This window comes from Azolla caroliniana, unplaced genomic scaffold (genome assembly GCF_043228905.1).
Source record: "Azolla caroliniana isolate FFs.n. ecotype wild unplaced genomic scaffold, voAzoCaro1.0.p SCAF_21, whole genome shotgun sequence".
NCBI lineage: Eukaryota > Viridiplantae > Streptophyta > Polypodiopsida > Salviniales > Salviniaceae > Azolla > Azolla caroliniana.
In genome coordinates this window covers 370,367-388,054 of record NW_028230456.1, presented here as the reverse complement: position 1 = coordinate 388,054, position 17,688 = coordinate 370,367, and the positions used below count along the sequence as shown (strand labels likewise).

The 17,688-nt window shown below is 38.9% G+C and overlaps 3 protein-coding genes across 3 annotated transcripts; 2 read left to right on the top strand and 1 right to left on the bottom strand.

Annotated features, from left to right (window-relative positions):
* Positions 1-305: 305 nt before the first annotated feature.
* On the bottom strand, positions 306-3,094 carry LOC147850137 (carbon catabolite repressor protein 4 homolog 4-like). The gene is made up of 9 exons (XM_087336639.1): positions 2,881-3,094; positions 2,732-2,778; positions 2,476-2,525; positions 2,269-2,338; positions 2,055-2,173; positions 1,778-1,914; positions 1,572-1,698; positions 1,002-1,152; positions 306-915 (listed from the first exon to the last, which is right to left on the bottom strand). The coding sequence occupies exons 1-9, from the start codon at positions 2,972-2,974 to the stop codon at positions 565-567; spliced, it is 1,146 nt and encodes a 381-aa protein (XP_087192765.1). The 5' UTR covers positions 2,975-3,094; the 3' UTR covers positions 306-564.
* Positions 3,095-3,977: 883 nt separating this feature from the next.
* Positions 3,978-5,364, top strand: LOC147850136 (uncharacterized). Its single transcript, XM_087336518.1, has 2 exons — positions 3,978-4,353; positions 5,022-5,364. Exons 1-2 carry the CDS (start codon positions 4,087-4,089, stop codon positions 5,082-5,084), a joined length of 330 nt encoding a protein of 109 aa, XP_087192644.1. The 5' UTR covers positions 3,978-4,086; the 3' UTR covers positions 5,085-5,364.
* Positions 5,365-9,933: 4,569 nt separating this feature from the next.
* On the top strand, positions 9,934-13,746 carry LOC147850135 (uncharacterized). The gene is made up of 4 exons (XM_087336719.1): positions 9,934-10,233; positions 13,143-13,192; positions 13,286-13,367; positions 13,456-13,746. Exons 1-4 carry the CDS (start codon positions 9,993-9,995, stop codon positions 13,503-13,505), a joined length of 423 nt encoding a protein of 140 aa, XP_087192845.1. The 5' UTR covers positions 9,934-9,992; the 3' UTR covers positions 13,506-13,746.
* The last annotated feature ends 3,942 nt before the right edge of the window (positions 13,747-17,688 follow it).

Here is a 17,688-nt window from a genome sequence, read left to right as displayed (position 1 = left end):
ATTTTTGTCTTTCTTGAATAGGTCATTTTCATGTCTTTGGCTAGATATGTCTAAACTCATAAAGTACTTGTGTTTCATGGCATTCTTTCTTATGACATCCTTTGCACCAAAATCATTTATTTGCGCATGAACCATCAAGACCACAAATGCATACCCCGCAAGGTAACTAGACGATGCCTTCTTCCTCATGGATTGAGTGGATAACAAGTAACTTTCTTATGTCTCTCATATGAATTCTTCTAGTACTTTTCTCTTTTTATAGCATGCCCTCAATCATTTATCAGAGAGAGATAGAGAGACTTGCATATGCAAAGCAAGGACCAGAATTTAGTAGCAACACAAATCAAGCAAATCCATTTTCCAATTTCAGTATGTAGTACAAATAAATCTACGTTCACAAATCCTTGGCTTATTTCCATGTGATTATAAACATGTCTTCTACACAATACTGCCTACACAGCATCTTTAAAATGTACATCTTCTAAAATCCCCACGTTTGGGGTCCTAATAAGGGTCTAGAATCTTGCTTTCATTCTTTAAGTATGTTATGTTCAACAATAAAGATTATACATGCTTTGAACCAAGGATCATAAAATCTGTGCCAATGGGTAGATGGTCACTGGGATAGGTTTGGTTGGGGAGCCCATTCTTGACATCCTCAATGTCTAGGGTTGGGGTTTGCAAGAGGCTCACTGGTTTCATAGTGTCAAAAGAGGAGACAAAGATATAATCCAAAGTACCTTTGAATCCAGGTACACAATTGGTGCACTCCGGTTCTCCTAGCACAAATCCGTACAAGCTATGAAGCGGCAACAAGCACTTCCTCGGTATCTTGTTCTCAGAGTATAATGACAAATTTGACAACTTAGTTTCAACAGATACTTCAACACCATCATGCACAAGGTAGTTATATACCTGAATATCAAAAAGGGCAACACAAACATGCTCATGTTTAGAAACTCCTTGCCTTCATGCACACACAGACATAGGGATACACCTACCTGATCACCTGGTGTAGAGTTAAAATCGCCGCATATAATTATTGGGAATTTGCGAAGCTTCAAGATTGTTTCTAAGGTACATTGAAACTTTAAAATACGGTCTGTGAGGTAATTCACTTGTGCTAGTTTCACATCCACCCAATCAGGATCCCTAGAATGAAAAACAATTTTGATAGAAAAAATGAATAATGAAGATCAATCTCCGCCCATTAGCAATAGACCTAACTATGTCAGTACATTCGCACCAGTTTCCTATTTATTATTATCTGAAAATCCATACTTTTAAAGTCAAAGAAGGCTAAATCTTGGGAGCCAAAATATTTTTCTCCTCAACATAAAATAAAGGGCATTTGAATTTGAAAACCTTTATAAGAAAACTATATGAAGAGCGAGCCAGTCTGAACCTCAAAGTACAGCCTTGGAACTAACCATACGCTCAAACTGGAAACCTACTCACCTCACTTCCAATAGTGGGCTATATTAGGAGGAGAGCTAAAAAGGTTTCGTATTTATTCCATTAACAACGGGTACTCTATTCTAGCAATGTAGAAGTATATGTGATTAGAATACCAGTAAATTTGTGTATTTGCCAGCAAAAATACCCTATCCTCCAGAGCAGGTAAAACTCTAAAACCAGCCATGATGCCTACGCAATCCCTCCTAAGGCGCACCTGTGGATCATTTGGATCACCCCTGTCTGTGTTTCCATTAGTTATACGATTATAAATGTCATTCATATCAAATTTGTGTAGTATGATTTTAATTATAAGGCTAACCCGTCAATTTCTCAAAAGAATGTTCATATTGTAAAGTTGTGGTTGCATGTGAAACTTGTCCAACTTCCTTATTCACATTATTATCTTCCAGAACTAAATCATTGTAGTGAACGAACTCAGTTTCTATCACTTCAAGTCTGCAAAAATGAGAAACGAAATTTATTGGAATGCCCTATGAATCACAAATGCCAATCACAGCATTTTTAAAATGCCCAACTTTGTCAAGCCCATATGTAATCCATAACCTCTTCATAATTTTACAGAAAAAAGTACCCACCGTCCAGGCCGATAAAAGATGGCTGAACCATCTTTTCTTCCTGGCCTTTGTGCATAAATGCTTGAATACCCATGTTGACCTAACTCCCCCTTGTAGAAGCTCTCGTATTCATCCAGTTCCTAATGGAAACCAAAGACCCCAACTAGTATGTTGTCCATAGATGTAACCCAAACATGAAAGTGAATCAACAAACTTTTCATTCAGGGGAATTCACTTGTAAGCAAAGAACATCTGCATCAAAGCTCAAAAGTTGTGCTAAAAGATTCTCAGAACGAGCCTTCCATCTGAAAAAATGTAAGTGAGATTATGGTGGGGGAACAATCCACCTTTGGCATATTTGCTCAAAAGAAATATGTGGCAGAAAAAACGTGACTCGCAAAAATGTGATTATAACAATCCATTCAAACTTTTCTTTGCTGACCTTAGGCAATGAGAAGGAGAATGTGGAAGAAACCGACTTCTCAAGTAAGCCTGCATCACGACAATATGTATGTATCCATTACATCGAAGATTATTCATCTAGCAATGCTTATATGGTTTCTCACAGGGGATAAACGTGTTATGTGGTGGGTAGCAAATCAATACATTCACAATAATTACATATTAACAAGAGTCTACGGTGACTCTGGGTAGATCATATATTAACTATAGCGTAAACAAAAGCAATGCAGGAATACCTGGGCCAGAATGTTGTAGGAAACAAGCCTGAGTACCGTGGGAGCCGCTGAGGCACATGCCCAAGTTAGGTATTAGGCTCAAAAGAGATTAGGTCATTATGATGACTACCATTAGTGTTATGCATGGAAGACAAGTCGGGACGCCTCACCTTCTTTTTCTTCTTCATGGACGGAGGGGGGCATCGTGGGGGCCTGGACTGGAGTAAAGACGGGAATCCATACAGGTGAGGAGGAAGACGCCATATGAGAATTTGTCGCTAATTTGTGCGCGCACACACAGAATTTGATGGAGATGGAGATGGAGATGGAGATGGAGATGGAGATGTTGGTTGAACGAACGATTGAATCTGTTTTGGGCAAGCCAGTCTTGTTGATCCATCGGACAAACATAATACATATACGATTCCTTGGCAATATATACATACATAACTCAGCCAACATGGATGTTGTCATTGGTTTGTCTTCTTCCTAAAGTATTGTAAGTCCAAAAAAAAAGTAGTGCTTTTCAAAAGCCTGAGTTGTGGAATTCCTTTTGTAGTTTTGATACCCAAATCTACTAATGTTTTGTGATTGGATTATATTCCCAACACTTTTGATGCTTTCGGGTGGTACATACACACACACACACACACACGAGAACTTCTCATAATGTTGGGGCCTATGTAGTTCAACTTGAATCATGCTTAATTTGGAAGCTTCGAATGTATATACATACATATATGGTAGTGGTAGTGGCAAATGGTAGTGATTTGCCTATATATAGATAGATAGCCTACAGCCAAAAGGAGTATACAGAATTTGAAAGCTCGGGAGGAATGGATTTGAGGTTCCAAAGTAAAATCGTAAGAAGAACATCAAGAGAAAGTGTTATCCCCGAGAGAGTGGCGTAGTTGAGTTGAGCCAAACTCCCCATCTCCATCTATGCATGTACAATATACGTATGTATACATGTCCATATCAATACATATATGTATGTGTCTGTGGTGAGTAGGCTCGGTCATTATTCATATGTATATACACACATGACTCATAAACCTTCTACATACATACATATGGTGTATGTGTAATATGTGTGTTATTATAATTATATTCATATCGTATGTACATTGTATGTATGTACGTATGTGCGTGCGTGCGTGTGTGTATATATACGACGTACGTACGTAGGTACAGACACTTGCTATAACGCCGTCCCTTGAAAGAGAGAGAAAGCAGGAAAGAAAGAAGAGAGAAAGAAAGAAGGTTCCATTAACGAGACGGGGAGACACAGAGACAGAGACAGAGACAGAGGCTGAGAGAGAGAGAGAGAGAGAGAGAGGAGCCCCTTCAAAAGAAGTGAGGGAGACAGACGAAGCATGCAGCAAACCTCTGTCGGCGCTGTGGGTACACCGGTGATAGGGAAAGGAGGTGGAGGAGACGGTGGGGGTAGCAGTAATACGCGACTCCATCATCACTGGTGGGGCCATGGCCAGGATGCTGCTCAAGGTCCCATGAACAGGAGGAGGGCATCGGTGGAGGCGGAGATGCAGCGTGTGAAGCAGCTCCCCACCACCAGCAATTACGCCGCTCACCGCATCCGGGTCCTCGGCAAAGCCATGCAGCTCCTCTCCATTGTTCCAGAGGTACCGTGCAATACATCCATCCATCTACTAACCCTAACCTTCAATTTTATTCTCCTGCATATCTACAACAACCTTAATAATATATGTTATACTTTTTTTAAGTGATTCTGGTACTGCCCAAATTTGATGCGCACATAATCGAGGTCTCAAATGTAGAATAGATCCTCAGGATATTTATGTAGAGACTCAAAGTGTATGGAATGGAATTGATGCCTGCACAAGTTATTGAAATAATCAGATTCTGCAGAAATATCCAGTTGAGAAGAATATAAAGTGAATCGGGAACTTGTAATTCTGAAAAGGGCAGTTTCATCGTTTTTGGTGTTCCTATATCAGAACTCAGAAAATGAAGGCTGCAAAGCAAAGTGTTGGAAATGTTATATCAAGGAATCATTATTGAGAGATAGTGCTTAACATTAGAACGAAACCCTATGGAAAGATAGAAACTGGGGAGTTGTTTTTTTGGTAGAGAACGTCCAGAAGTTGCTCTTTTTAGCTGAATTGATCCATTTAATGAACACAGTCTACTATGATAAAGTTGAAGGTCATACAAAACACTAGTTGTGATAAATATGGCTGGTAGATTCTCGCAACTACTAACCATTCTTACTTTTTTATTTGATGGTTGATGTGTGTGTGTGTACGTGTGCGTGTGTGGGGTACTGCAGACAAGATCATCATTATCAGAGCCAGAAGAGTTGGAGCTTCTATTTTCAAGTGTTTCTCTGTAAATTCACTCTAGGGATACATGGGAGTTGCAAGTGTATAGTGTGTGGTATCATGCATGATGCCATCCAATCGTGTGGTTCTATGGGAGTTGCAAGTGTATATAGCATGCGGTGTCATGGATAATGCCATCAAATCGTGTTATGTTACGGGAGTTATACAAACTTATAGCATCTGGTATCATGCATGATGCCATGGAATCGTGTGGTTTTGTAATGTTGTGTAGCATTCTGTCTTTTGTAAATGACTTCGTTCAAACAAACATTGAAATGGGGTTTTTGTATACATTTTGCTTTGCTGGGACATGGATGTCTATTGTTTATGCAAATTGTTTAGCGTAGTCCTTGCCAATAACTTTATTCTTAAGCATTTCTGTTTTATGTTTGGTTGGATGTTGGGTATATCCTTGCCTCGTTCTAAATGACTAGTCCAACATCAGAAGTGTTTCTTTTGTTTATATTTTTCCATATCTAGGGACATCCTTCTCTCTTTACATTATGAATTATATAATTTAGACATGCATTCAGGCATACAACTATGCTCTCTGCCTAGATAACCACATGGATAAACATACGTGAATTACACAAATGAGACAGACAAATAGGTATGTTATTAATGTTCATGACGGAACGAAACAATTGGTAGGATGCTCGAACTGGTTTAAAGCATGTCTAATCTGCTCTTATAACCTAACTTCGGAATGTAGTTCTGTGAGATTTATGTAAATGGGGGAGGCATAGCTCAACATTGTGGAGCATATGTATATCCGATTGATGTGTTACTTGATCTATATTGCAAACTAAGTGCTATCTATCAGGAGAGTTTGAGGGTTGCTATAAAGTTTTGAATGGTCATGTGCAATGCTCCTTACATCATATGAGGATATTAACGCTTTTATGCAGTTAACCCTTTTTTACTCTTGTCTTCCTTTTAAGCATGAAGGATTGATACAAGGACAATGTTTGAACTCAGTCTACCTTTTGTAGGTTTGCTCATTTCAATTATGTTACATTTCACTAATTTTGTAGGCCACAATTTAGCAAGCCACGTTTTTAGGACCATTGATATCCTTTTGCAAGTTTGCCCAAAAAAATTACATAGGAATTCTGTTGGAGTTCCAAGCTTATGAATATGTGACAGAAATTTAGAATTCTATCATAGGTATGCATGTTAGCGAAATCATATAGAGAAAGATGGAATTTCGAAATCGAGCAACCTGAAATACCTATTGCTACAAGAGACAGCATCATGTGATGTGCAACTCCTTTAGTGTCATATTACATATATAGCATTGTATGTGCTAGATGACATGGTATTCATGCATCTTTACTATGGACACTAAAACGGAAGGACATCCACTTTCACTAGTTGAAACTCGTGTTCAACAACAATCAAAGTAGTAGTTTTTACTCATTTTTATGGAGTTGCGGCACAAGGAATGAGTTGCGCCACACTGGGGAGAATTGCAAGGAGTGGATTTCACATGAGAATGATGTGTGGATGAAGAAAAACAAGATTTTGAGTTTGAGCACACGGTTCCATGTCTACGTATATACATACATACATACATACATACGCATACATATATATGCATATCCATATACATACATATACATTTACTCATTGATGTATCATGTATGTATGTATGTATGTATGTATCATGTATGTATGTATGTGTGTATGTATGTCCTTTTGCGTATGCTTTTTTGATAAGGGAAGGAAAAGGGAATCCGGCTCTCTCTCTCTCTCTCTCTCCATCACACTATAATACATTTCACGCATGAGCTCGCGGACATCTACTCTCGACATGTTCAAGCCCATCTTTCCTCGTTTGATTCTTCCTTGCCTTTAGAGAACCTCATTACAGAACTCACACACATCCTTCACTCAGCCGCCACTAGTAGCTTCCCATACACGAAAGACTCCAATCATAGTAGAATAGGGTCTATGCCACAAAACAAGTGGTATGACGAGGATTGTAGAGAGTTGTATAGACAACTTAAAGTATCGCGACTCAGTGGTACTATCTCCTTAGTACAGGCTCGCAAAGAGATGCGCAAGATGACACGTCGTAAAAGACGAGCTTGGGAAGCATCTCAATATTGGGAACTCTACCATATGCTCATGAGTAGGGATTGTGCCCTTGCATGGAAGAGACTACGGGAACCGAGACCACAAACACCCATCGAGGATCCCAATATTTGGCACACATATACCGAGAGACTCTACCATGTCCCGAACCAACCACCCATTCCAATGCCCTCCACACCTCGACCTACCATGGGGACACTTTTCACGACCTCTAGGGTCACGAAGGTCATAAAAAAATTACAACATAGGAAATCCATGGACCACACAGGATTGCGAGCCGAGCACATCATATATGCTCGAGAGTGCCTAGCTCCCCTTCTCACTCTAATCTTCAACCGCGCCCTCGCCGAGGGTTTTCCACCACAATGGGCCACGAACACTGTGGCCCCTATACATAAAGGAGGGGACCCAATGGACCCAAATACATATAGGACCATTATGATAGGTCATACGCTTGCTAAACTATATGGTGCAGTAATGGAAGCGGAGCTCAGTGATTATATGGAAACATTAAGTCTTCGAGCACCTGAGCAGGCTAGCTTTAGACGAGCCTTCTCCACTATTGACCACATCTTCACACTTAGGTGCTTAATTGACCAAACAAAGGCTCGTAAGAAGAAACTATATTGTTGCTTTGTGGACTTTCGCAAAGCCTTTGATACAGTTCCTAGGGAGAGGTTGTTTGATAGACTTAAGAGCTTGGAGATACCAAATGACATGATTTGGGCCATTTATGCCCTATATGAGCAAGTCTATGGGCGCGTAAGATGCCCAGGTGGCCTATCCGATTGTTTCACTAGCACCATTGGTGTAAAACAGGGTTGCCCCCTATCACCGACTCTTTTTGGGATCTACATTGATGAGATCACTGATTTTATTGCTCGTAAGGGAGGCAAAGGAGTGGCTATTGGGGATACGCAAGTTAGTCTCTTACTCTACGCAGACGACATTGTCTTGCTCTCGGAGTCGGAACACGACCTACAAAAGCATCTTAATGGCCTAGATGACTTTTGTACACAACGAGGACTGGTAGTGAATCTAGCGAAAACTAAAGCCCTTATCTTTCATACATCGTCCAGAGTTAGGAGTAAATGTCACCTCATCCTCTCTCATAAACTAGTTGAGGTGGTGGGATCTTATGTATACTTGGGAGTCACTTTTAGTGCTCGCTCAGGTAAATTCTCGATGACCCAGGCAGCCAAAGATAGGCTAACGAGAGGATATGCATCCCTCTCACTCTTAGAGAGACAATGCCACCAAGCATACTTTCAAGAGCCACGGACTAAGGGATGGCTTTTCGACTCATTAGTGACCCCGTCCCTCATGTATGCATCAGTAGTATGGGCTCCAGGTCTACCATCTTTCATGTGGACGCAATTGGAGAGACCTTTAGTGGCGATGTTATCACGTCAACTCCGAAGCAAATCGACAGTACCACATGACATTATTAGAGCGGAGTTTAGCCTACCCCCGATGTTAGTAGAAGCACTCTTTCAAGTGGTAGCTTTTATTCATCGGATACATAGTCAACCACAAGATAGGATATCCCGTCGAGCCTTTGAGGCATCCCGATCCTTACATGTGTCTGGAGACACCAACTCTTGGTATAGCATTGTGGTGAGTTGGTTATTTGCAAATGGCATAGACATTAATAACCTACCTCCCCTTAAGTACAACCATGGGACTGATCAAACTTTAATCTCTCGTGAAGATCGTAATAAAGTGATACGCCAAGAAATATGGCAAATCTACACTCGATACAAATGGATCACCCCACGAGAGCCACTCCCATCTAAAATGGTGTACTATAAGGAACACTTCTTGCACTTCTCTAAGTTAGGGTTTATTACACGACCAAGATACCTAGATACTTTCTTATCAAATGCACTAAGGGTGGCCATTGGACAACTTAGGATATCATCTCACCAACTTGAGATTGAGAATGGTCGAGCTAATAGAGTCCCTAGAGAGGAAAGGCTATGTAGGTTATGCCACATAGAGATAGAGGATGAGTATCACTTCACATGCAAGTGCCCAACTTATGCCGAGATACGGGCGGAATACCAAGACATACTAGGACCCTCTCCCACCCTCTCCAAACTATTAGATACCCCGAGTGTAAAGAGACTAGGTAGGTATATCTTAGAGCTAAAACAACATAGGGAGGATAAATTACAAAGTGTTAATCATAACCCTTTTACTACTCATCAACATGTACCTAGTGTAATTTTTCAGGAACATGGGGAGACGATGAATGTGGATACACTTATGCCGCTCGGCCTCTCCCTTGAGGAAGCAGAAATACAAAGAGCAACCAAACGTCCTCGGATGTTGGGCTTCAACACAAGTCAACGTGGAGTAGAAAAGATTAAGAAGATAAGGGAACGTGAGCTACGTTGACTCGAAGCTATGGTTGGGGTACCTCTTACATGGGGACCACGGGCCACATCCACATCATGGCAACCCTTTGACCCCCCGCTTCTCTTCGAGAGACTTGGATGGAAATGAAATTAGGCCTAGTATAGAATCATTCTCATTGTAGAACATGTTTTTTATATAGAACATGTTTGTTGTTTTCTTAGAACTATTTAGCTTAAACTCTATTTTATCTTATTTTTATTTTTACTTTCGATGAATGGGTAAATATCCCATTTTTGTTGTACACCATTTGTCTCATAGGCCAATTTTGGCCTTAGAAGACGTTAATATATCTTTCTTTCTTTCTTTCTTTCTTTCTTTCTCTCTCTCTCTCTCTCCTGTTTAGCTATGCTCTGATTGATTGATACGTGGCGATTTCTCCTTCTCTCGCGCGCACAACACCGATGGCGATGGCGATGGCGATGGCGATGGCGATGGGAACTTCTTCTTTGTCCTCCTGTGCAACCACTCCTGGTCGCTTTTGTTTTCCGTTGTCCCGCGAGAGTTCATGCAAGAGGAGATCAGAAGGCCGTGGCCATGCTGTTTCGATGATGCCAGCTCCGCCCGATGCTGCCCTCATGCTGCAGAGCGTGTCTGAGCAGGACCATCATTTTGTCACATGGCAGGTCATTGCGGGTGCGGCAGGTGGGCTTTTGTTTTGTTCTACCACACTGCTATCTAGGTCGTCATTGTATAAGTGGACTCACTTGGTCTATCTTTGTGTGATTGGCTTTAATATAATAAAACAAAGTCCTTCGGTGGATGGAACGTTTCTGAAATTGCAGAATTTCAATGCATAAAACAGATAAGATTGTGCCATGTTATTACTTATTGCACGATTTTAGAAGCTTTCTAAGAGTTTCTAGAAGTTATAGTTTGTAGGCTTTAGAGTTGGGGAGGAGAGAGAAACCCAACATAGAGATAATATGTTATTTATGTTATACATTGGTAGTTATGTTCAACGGATCCGAAGAAGAGAGCTTAGCATCATCAATAGGGTCTCAACGACATCTCAAAATGCCACAATGAAGGGGACACCTAGTGCTCTTTACATAGCCCAATACCTATGGATCTCAAATCATCATGTGTTCCCATGTGTCATATGCCCTTATGGGTTTGTCCCCAAGTCCTAGGATAACTGGTTTCCCACTTCTCCTACCCTTAAACCATTAAAGTTAGCGTTAGATTGGGTCCTTACAGTTATGCCTACGACATCTAGTCTCATCATTGTGGCAAGAAAAGGCACTATGATAGAGAGTGTTGCTGTCTAAAGAAGAACAAAAAGGACAAAGGAAATTTTGGGAAGAAAGTGCATTGTAAAAGAGACTGTTGGAATCTCAAAAGGAATGCAGGTGACAAAGATAAAAGTTCCAAGTTGTTAAAAGCTCAAGTTTTGTAAGAAAAATTAAGATGATGGAAAATTTTATACAATGAGGAAAGAACTGTTACTGAAGGAAAAAGAAGGTTCATTGAGTCTTGACTTATGGACTCGGGAGCAACATTACATGTGACCTAGAGAGAATGGTTCACCAACATGAACCTATCTGAGGAGGATCTTTTCATTAGAGAAGATAGTGCCTTGGATATTCATGGCATTTGTACCGTCAAATTGTGGGTGCGTGATGGTAAAGTTAGCACCATCCAAGAGGTATCAAATCTGAAGGGTCTGAAAAAATTCTATTGATGAAAGTGGAAAAGGTAGCTGCAAATTATCATGCACTAAGGTAAAACGCAGCAAGAAGGACAAATGTCTATTTCATTGGTAAGTTCTAAGATGAATCGATGATAATGGGGCATCATTGGCTTAGCCACATGTTGAAACAAGGTTTGAACATTCTCACAAGAATTTCAAGATTCTTCTGAAGCAGCACCAGAGCATGAAGGACGAGAGCAAGCTGAGTTTGCAATTTCAGAAGTTTGATGGTCAACTAGGGAGAGGAGAAAACCAACTTGGCACTCAAAGTACATTATAGAGGGAAGTGTTGCATTTTGTCTATTAGCAGAGGATGGAGAACCATCAACTTTCCATGAAGCCACAAAAAGCCAAGAAGTTTCTTTGTGGATAACAGCAATGCAAGAAGAAATTGAAATTCTTCGTAAAAACAAGACATGGGATCTTGTTCCACTACAGTGAGGAAGGCCATCAGGAAGAAATAGTTCTACAGGATAAAAAACGAGATGGAAATGATCAAATGGAGTTGTATCATGCAAGATTGACGATGACGGGATATGTTTAGAAAGAAGATATCAGCTTCAATGAAATATTGTCTCCTATTGTTCGGCACAACTGTTTGGGCATTCCTAATGTGCTACATTTTGATTTACAGATAGAGCAGTTGGATCTGAAAATTGCACTTTTCGTGGAGTTTAAGAGATTTACATGCTCCAAAAACGAGACTTTGAAGAGAAACGAAAAGAGGACTTGCTTTGTAAGCTGAACAAATCTTTATATGCTCTCTAACAGGTACTGAGATGCCGGAGTTGAAGAGATTTACATGATCCAATCGTCTTCGCCATGTACTATAAAGAGGATACTAAGATATGTCAAGGGTACCTCAAATGCTGCTGTGAGTAATTGAGGTTCAGACTATACTATCAGAGGCTATGTTGATCTCTGATTATTCTGGTGATGTTGACCAAAAGTAAGCCCCATCACAAGTTATGTGTTTACTCTTGTTGGATTCACAAGTTGGCTTTCGAAACTGTAGTTTATCATGGCTATTTCTATGACAGAGACTGAGTGTGTTGAGCTACAAAAGCCAACAAAGAGAGGCAATCTGGTTGCCAATGCTATTGGAAGAGCTCAGGCAGAAAGAAGAGAAGATTCCTCTATTTTGTGATGGTTAGAGCACTTGACACATGGCTAAGAATCCAACATTGGACTTGAAGACAAAGCACATACGAGTATAATACCACTTTGTATTTGAGAAAGCGGGAGGATGTGTAGATATATAGAAAATCCATACTAAAGACAACCTAGCTGAGATGTTAAGGAAGCCAATCAAGAATCAAAGTTTACATGTAGATCCTATGTTGGCCTTACAGAAATATAGGTGACACAAAGAGGGCAAATTTAGAATGTATGGAAGAATTGCAAAAATGACATTAAGTGGGAGATATGTGGCTAAAACATAAAAATAAAAACTGTTTCTTGATGAAGCATTTTCTACCTTCAATAAAAAGCTAGCTATAAATACCTGAGCAAAAAGGTAGCACTACATATACATGCTTTAACCACACTACAAACACAAGCCTCTATATCTTCTGCTGTAATAGTCTCCTATTTTTCACCAGAGAAAGAAAGAAAGATAGATTAACATCTATTAGAGGCCAAATCTGATGTTTAATACAAATCACGTTTACAAATATGGGCGAATTCGTGTTATCCATATTGAAACAAAAATAAAAGATCTAAGTACTGTGTAGTATTTTGGAATGAGGTGACATTAATTCATTTGGGGTTTTACTGTTAAAACCAAGCATTTTCCCCTATTTGGAGATTCTTTGGTAAAACTAATTGAGCATATATAACTCGTGCTTTTGTTAATCTGCAGCTGGGATTACTCCCTTTGTTGTAGCTGGCATTGAGTTTAGCAAAAGAATTGTAAGCTGTTAAACCCCTTCTTTTCTTTCTTCAAGAATTGTGGTGGCTGGCATTGATGTCAATATCATCTGAAACTAGGTTTTTCTTCCTTAGGCTGCCCAAAGAAATTGCAAAGTGTGTGAAGGATCTGGCCTTGTTAAGAGAGATGAATATTATTTTCGCTGCTACCGATGTGGTGAGTTGTGATCTCTTTACTGATGCTATATCTATGTACCTACCCACATGGTCTAGCTCATAAAGCATAAAGCCTTGAATTTGGACAGGTGGCTTCCTCCCTTGGCAGTCGTGGGAACGGTTCTTTTCTGGAAAATAAACCTCAGACATCTGTAATAATATTGTCTTGGCATCATTCATTTCATTAGAATTGGTATCAATCTGTAAATTAATGAAATTCTATTAAAAATGCAGTTATAGGTAAGTTCAATACAAAGGACCAGCATCATAACAATAAAATTAGCTATTCATTAAACAATGCTTCTTAATATCATTAACCATACAATGAATCATATATTATGAAAAAAAAAAATTTTAGTATTTATTCTACATATCATTTTAACTTTCATGTTAACTATTTACATCATGAACACCGCCACTTTTTTCCTAATAATGATTTTATGAATTTATTTTTTTTATTTTTTCCAAAAATGATTTTATGAATTCATTCTCCACAAACCTCACATGGAAAAATAGCATTGCCTTGCATTTAGAAGCAATCTAAGGCCTTATTAATAAATAAACCAGAGACAATTATCATTTTAGAAATGAGAGGTTATGTGCTAAAGCTCAAAGCATTGTTGTGCAATATATTTGAGGCATATCTATCTATATATATTAAATACGTGCAAAAGCATCATTGCATGAGAAAGGATTTGGGGTCAGTGTTGATTGACAAAAAAGGGGGTTAGTGTTGCTAGGAAATAAAGCAAGATTGTACCCAAGAATATTCCAATAGATTTGGAATTTGCAATGCATGTCTTTCTATTGATTTGGGATTTGGGTTTAGTGTTGATTGAACTTTCTCAAGATCTTTCTATTGATATATTGCAAGGGAGTAGTTTTGAGTGTAGAACATTGTTGTGGGAGTTCCCAAATCATGTATTAGCTTGAAAATAGAATTTATGGAGCACATTTATGTTGATATATTTTTGCAAGTGAGTTTTGTGAGTAGATAATTGTTATGGTATGGATCTAAAGTGGTTAAATATTTTAGTAGGTTTCACACTTTCCTAGAATATTATTCCTTCTCTTTCCTAGAACATTCTCTAAGAACCATTTGCGTGTGCTATTTTTGTAATGTTGACAATTTAAGCATAGAACTATACATGTTTCGATGATGAGAAGAAGAAGGCCTAAATGAGGTAATCTCTTAGGCTTAACATTTTTCTCTTTAAAAAACATGGGAGTTGGTGATGTTGTCACCCATAAATACAATTATGTTACTTTGTTAGTCCATGGAATCAATATGTTTCTTGGTCATCGTGATTGTTATGTGTATAGTCTCATTTGAGTAGGGTTCTTCAACTAAAACCAAATTCCTTTTTCAAATGTTTTCTTGCTCCAACACTTGGTATTTGCATCGTTATAATTGGCTTTCACAACACAATCACATGATTTGATATTCTTGGTGGTTGTGAAATTGTTGCCTAATCCAAAATCCACATTAGCAACACATGTTTGAGGATTGGCAAACTTGAGTAGCAATATTGCCTCCCCTAGTGGGTCAATGAGACAATGATTTGACAAGCAACCAAATACCAAGATGAGATGGACATGACTAATGAGCTATAGAGGCAACTCTCTAAAATCAGTCTCTCATGCCTCATTTTGAGATATTGGACGAGAACCACAAGATTCAAGGGTGCATGCTTGATGATATTAGAAAGAAGCTCATCTAGGGACGAGGAAAACGCCATCATGACCATTTCTATAACTAGGAAATACAAGGCTCAAACATCCTAATGGTTGCATTGGGCGATCCTATTGCATTGCATGTTTAGGGACCAAGAAAAGACCATGTGACCATTCTATAACTAGGGTAGACGATACTCATGTATCCTAACGGTTCCATTGGACGATCTTATTGCATCACAGTTTTAAGGACCACATAAAGACAATTGAAGCCATTTTCGTGACCAAGGTAAACAATCGTCACACATCTTCATGGTTCCATTAGACTATCCTGTTGTATCGTATGTTGGATGCCACTATAGTCTACATCCGATGTTTTAGGAATTGGATAGGCATGCCCCCTTTTCTTCGTTGTTTCTTCAACTTCCTACCCATGCTAGATGCAATTGTAGAAGATAATGCCATCTCAACCATTCCTGAGCTCTATCCCCCTCCCATATAAATCTAGTATAATTGTTGATTTCTTTCTTTAGCCTACATTCGTCCATAGCATTTGTTGACCCATAGGCATGCTCATATGTTGGTCAAAAGGCCATAGATGTAAACTAGCAAGAGAACCATGTGTACTTAAGTAGGTTGTAAGCCTATTTCTAGCATTAAAGAGATCACTAATGATTCAATGCAATACATAAAGCATTAAAGTTAAATGAGGAGGTAGAAATACATCATTTAATTATGTTATTGTTAAGTAATTGTTATACACTTCATTACTACACCTTCCAACAACATGGACATTGACATTAGTATTTGAATTGAGAATGATCATACAAGGGAAAGGGGACAAAAAGAATACAAGATAGAGAAATATTATGGAATTGCTTTAGATGTTAAAGAGGACACAAATGTATGTATGGTAATTGTACATATATAAAAGAGGAATTACAAACCTTTTCCTTCTTCTTCTTCACATTCTCATGTTTTGAAGAACTAGAGAACATGGTTCTATGCAGTGGATATAGATCAATTAAGATGTGTGTGTGAGAGAGGGGAGTGGCAAAATTTTATCACGATGCTATTTGAAGCATGGGCAGTGGGGGTGTTTGCACAATTCACACATGTTGACCCAAAATCAGAGATGGAGATCGTTTTCCTATTTCTAAGGTATTGCGGATTGCATCATAATTGGGATATGCACAATGTTTTTTGTATTTGATGGTAGGCATGGAGGCGAAGTATATCTACGAAAGTTGAAGGGAGTATTGGTGTGACAAATTTCTTTATGGAGCAAGTGGAAATTCTTTCCTCGGTGGAGTGTTCGTCTTGCCTATTAGCAATTCAACATGTTCCACTACCATGTAGTTAGTGGGGGACCATACTCCATTGTGACACCCATTCATCATAAAACTTATTTATGATCAATTGGTCATGGAAATCAAAGAATGTTCAACACATCTGACCAAGTTCTTTAAATGCGAGGATGTGGATCAATTCACATTTGAAGATCACCTTCTTCTCCAAAACATGACCTACATCCTCGACAACCCAAGTGACATCAAGATCGTAATGGAATGCCATAACATTGTATAATTGATCATTTTGGTGTCATGAAGACCCTTACGCTTTGTATTACATGCACTTTCATAAGATATTGTTTCTAATCATGGTCCATACATCATCTGTCATTTAGGAAATGTTGATTTCAATTTCTCCAAACCTCAATTAAACACAATTAAGCATTCCATCCTCATATTAATGACAAAATAAAGCAAATAAATAAATCACATTCTCTATGTTGTTGATAAAATGATTGGCTTTAGATTTTAAACTTTCTTGGTCCACCTACAACGTCAATGTTGCGCACTCATTTATTAGCTTTATTATGTTCTTTGCAAATTTCAGATTCCACTTGGAGCTCAATGTGCATAGCTCAACAATATCATGAAACCCTTCCACAAAAGAGCAATATAGACATTCAAGTAAGTTTTTTAAGTACTGGTCTTGGAGTTTACCCACGTGCAAGTAAAACGCAAAGGAAAAATCTAATTGCCAAGAACGCAACTTCTTTGATCTCAAAGTAGGAGATAAACTCTTTGGACTACAACCCCCTACACTCTTTGGTGTTATGGAGCAATTTAACTCACTAACTTTTCAACCTAACCTCCTAATGCACACTCGTAGCCATGATATGCACAACTTTATGCTTTGGAAACATGATTGCAAGTCCTCCATGCATGGTTGCTAACATCAACAACCTCCCCCATTGAAACAAATAGAAATGAGTACAATGCTAGAAAGGTCAAGGATTTTAAACTGTCAAAATATCCACATTGGTCTTTAATGTCATGAAAGGGTTGCTCATTGTTTGAAGCCAATTGGGAAACCAACCAATCATCTTGATCATTCAAAAGGAGTATTATGGGAGTTCCATCATCTCATCCATACACAGATAAACATGCTCCTCTTGCAATCATCGCTTGAGGAGGAGATTTGTCATGGCCTCTGAAGTAATGGACAAGTACGGAGTCTAGATTATGCGGTTTAAAAGCTTACATTGTAAAGTTAAGAGAACATTAAGATTGAGCTTTGCTCCTCTACGAGACTACAACACCGTACTCATGGAAGATCTGGACAATGAAAAATCAGCTTAG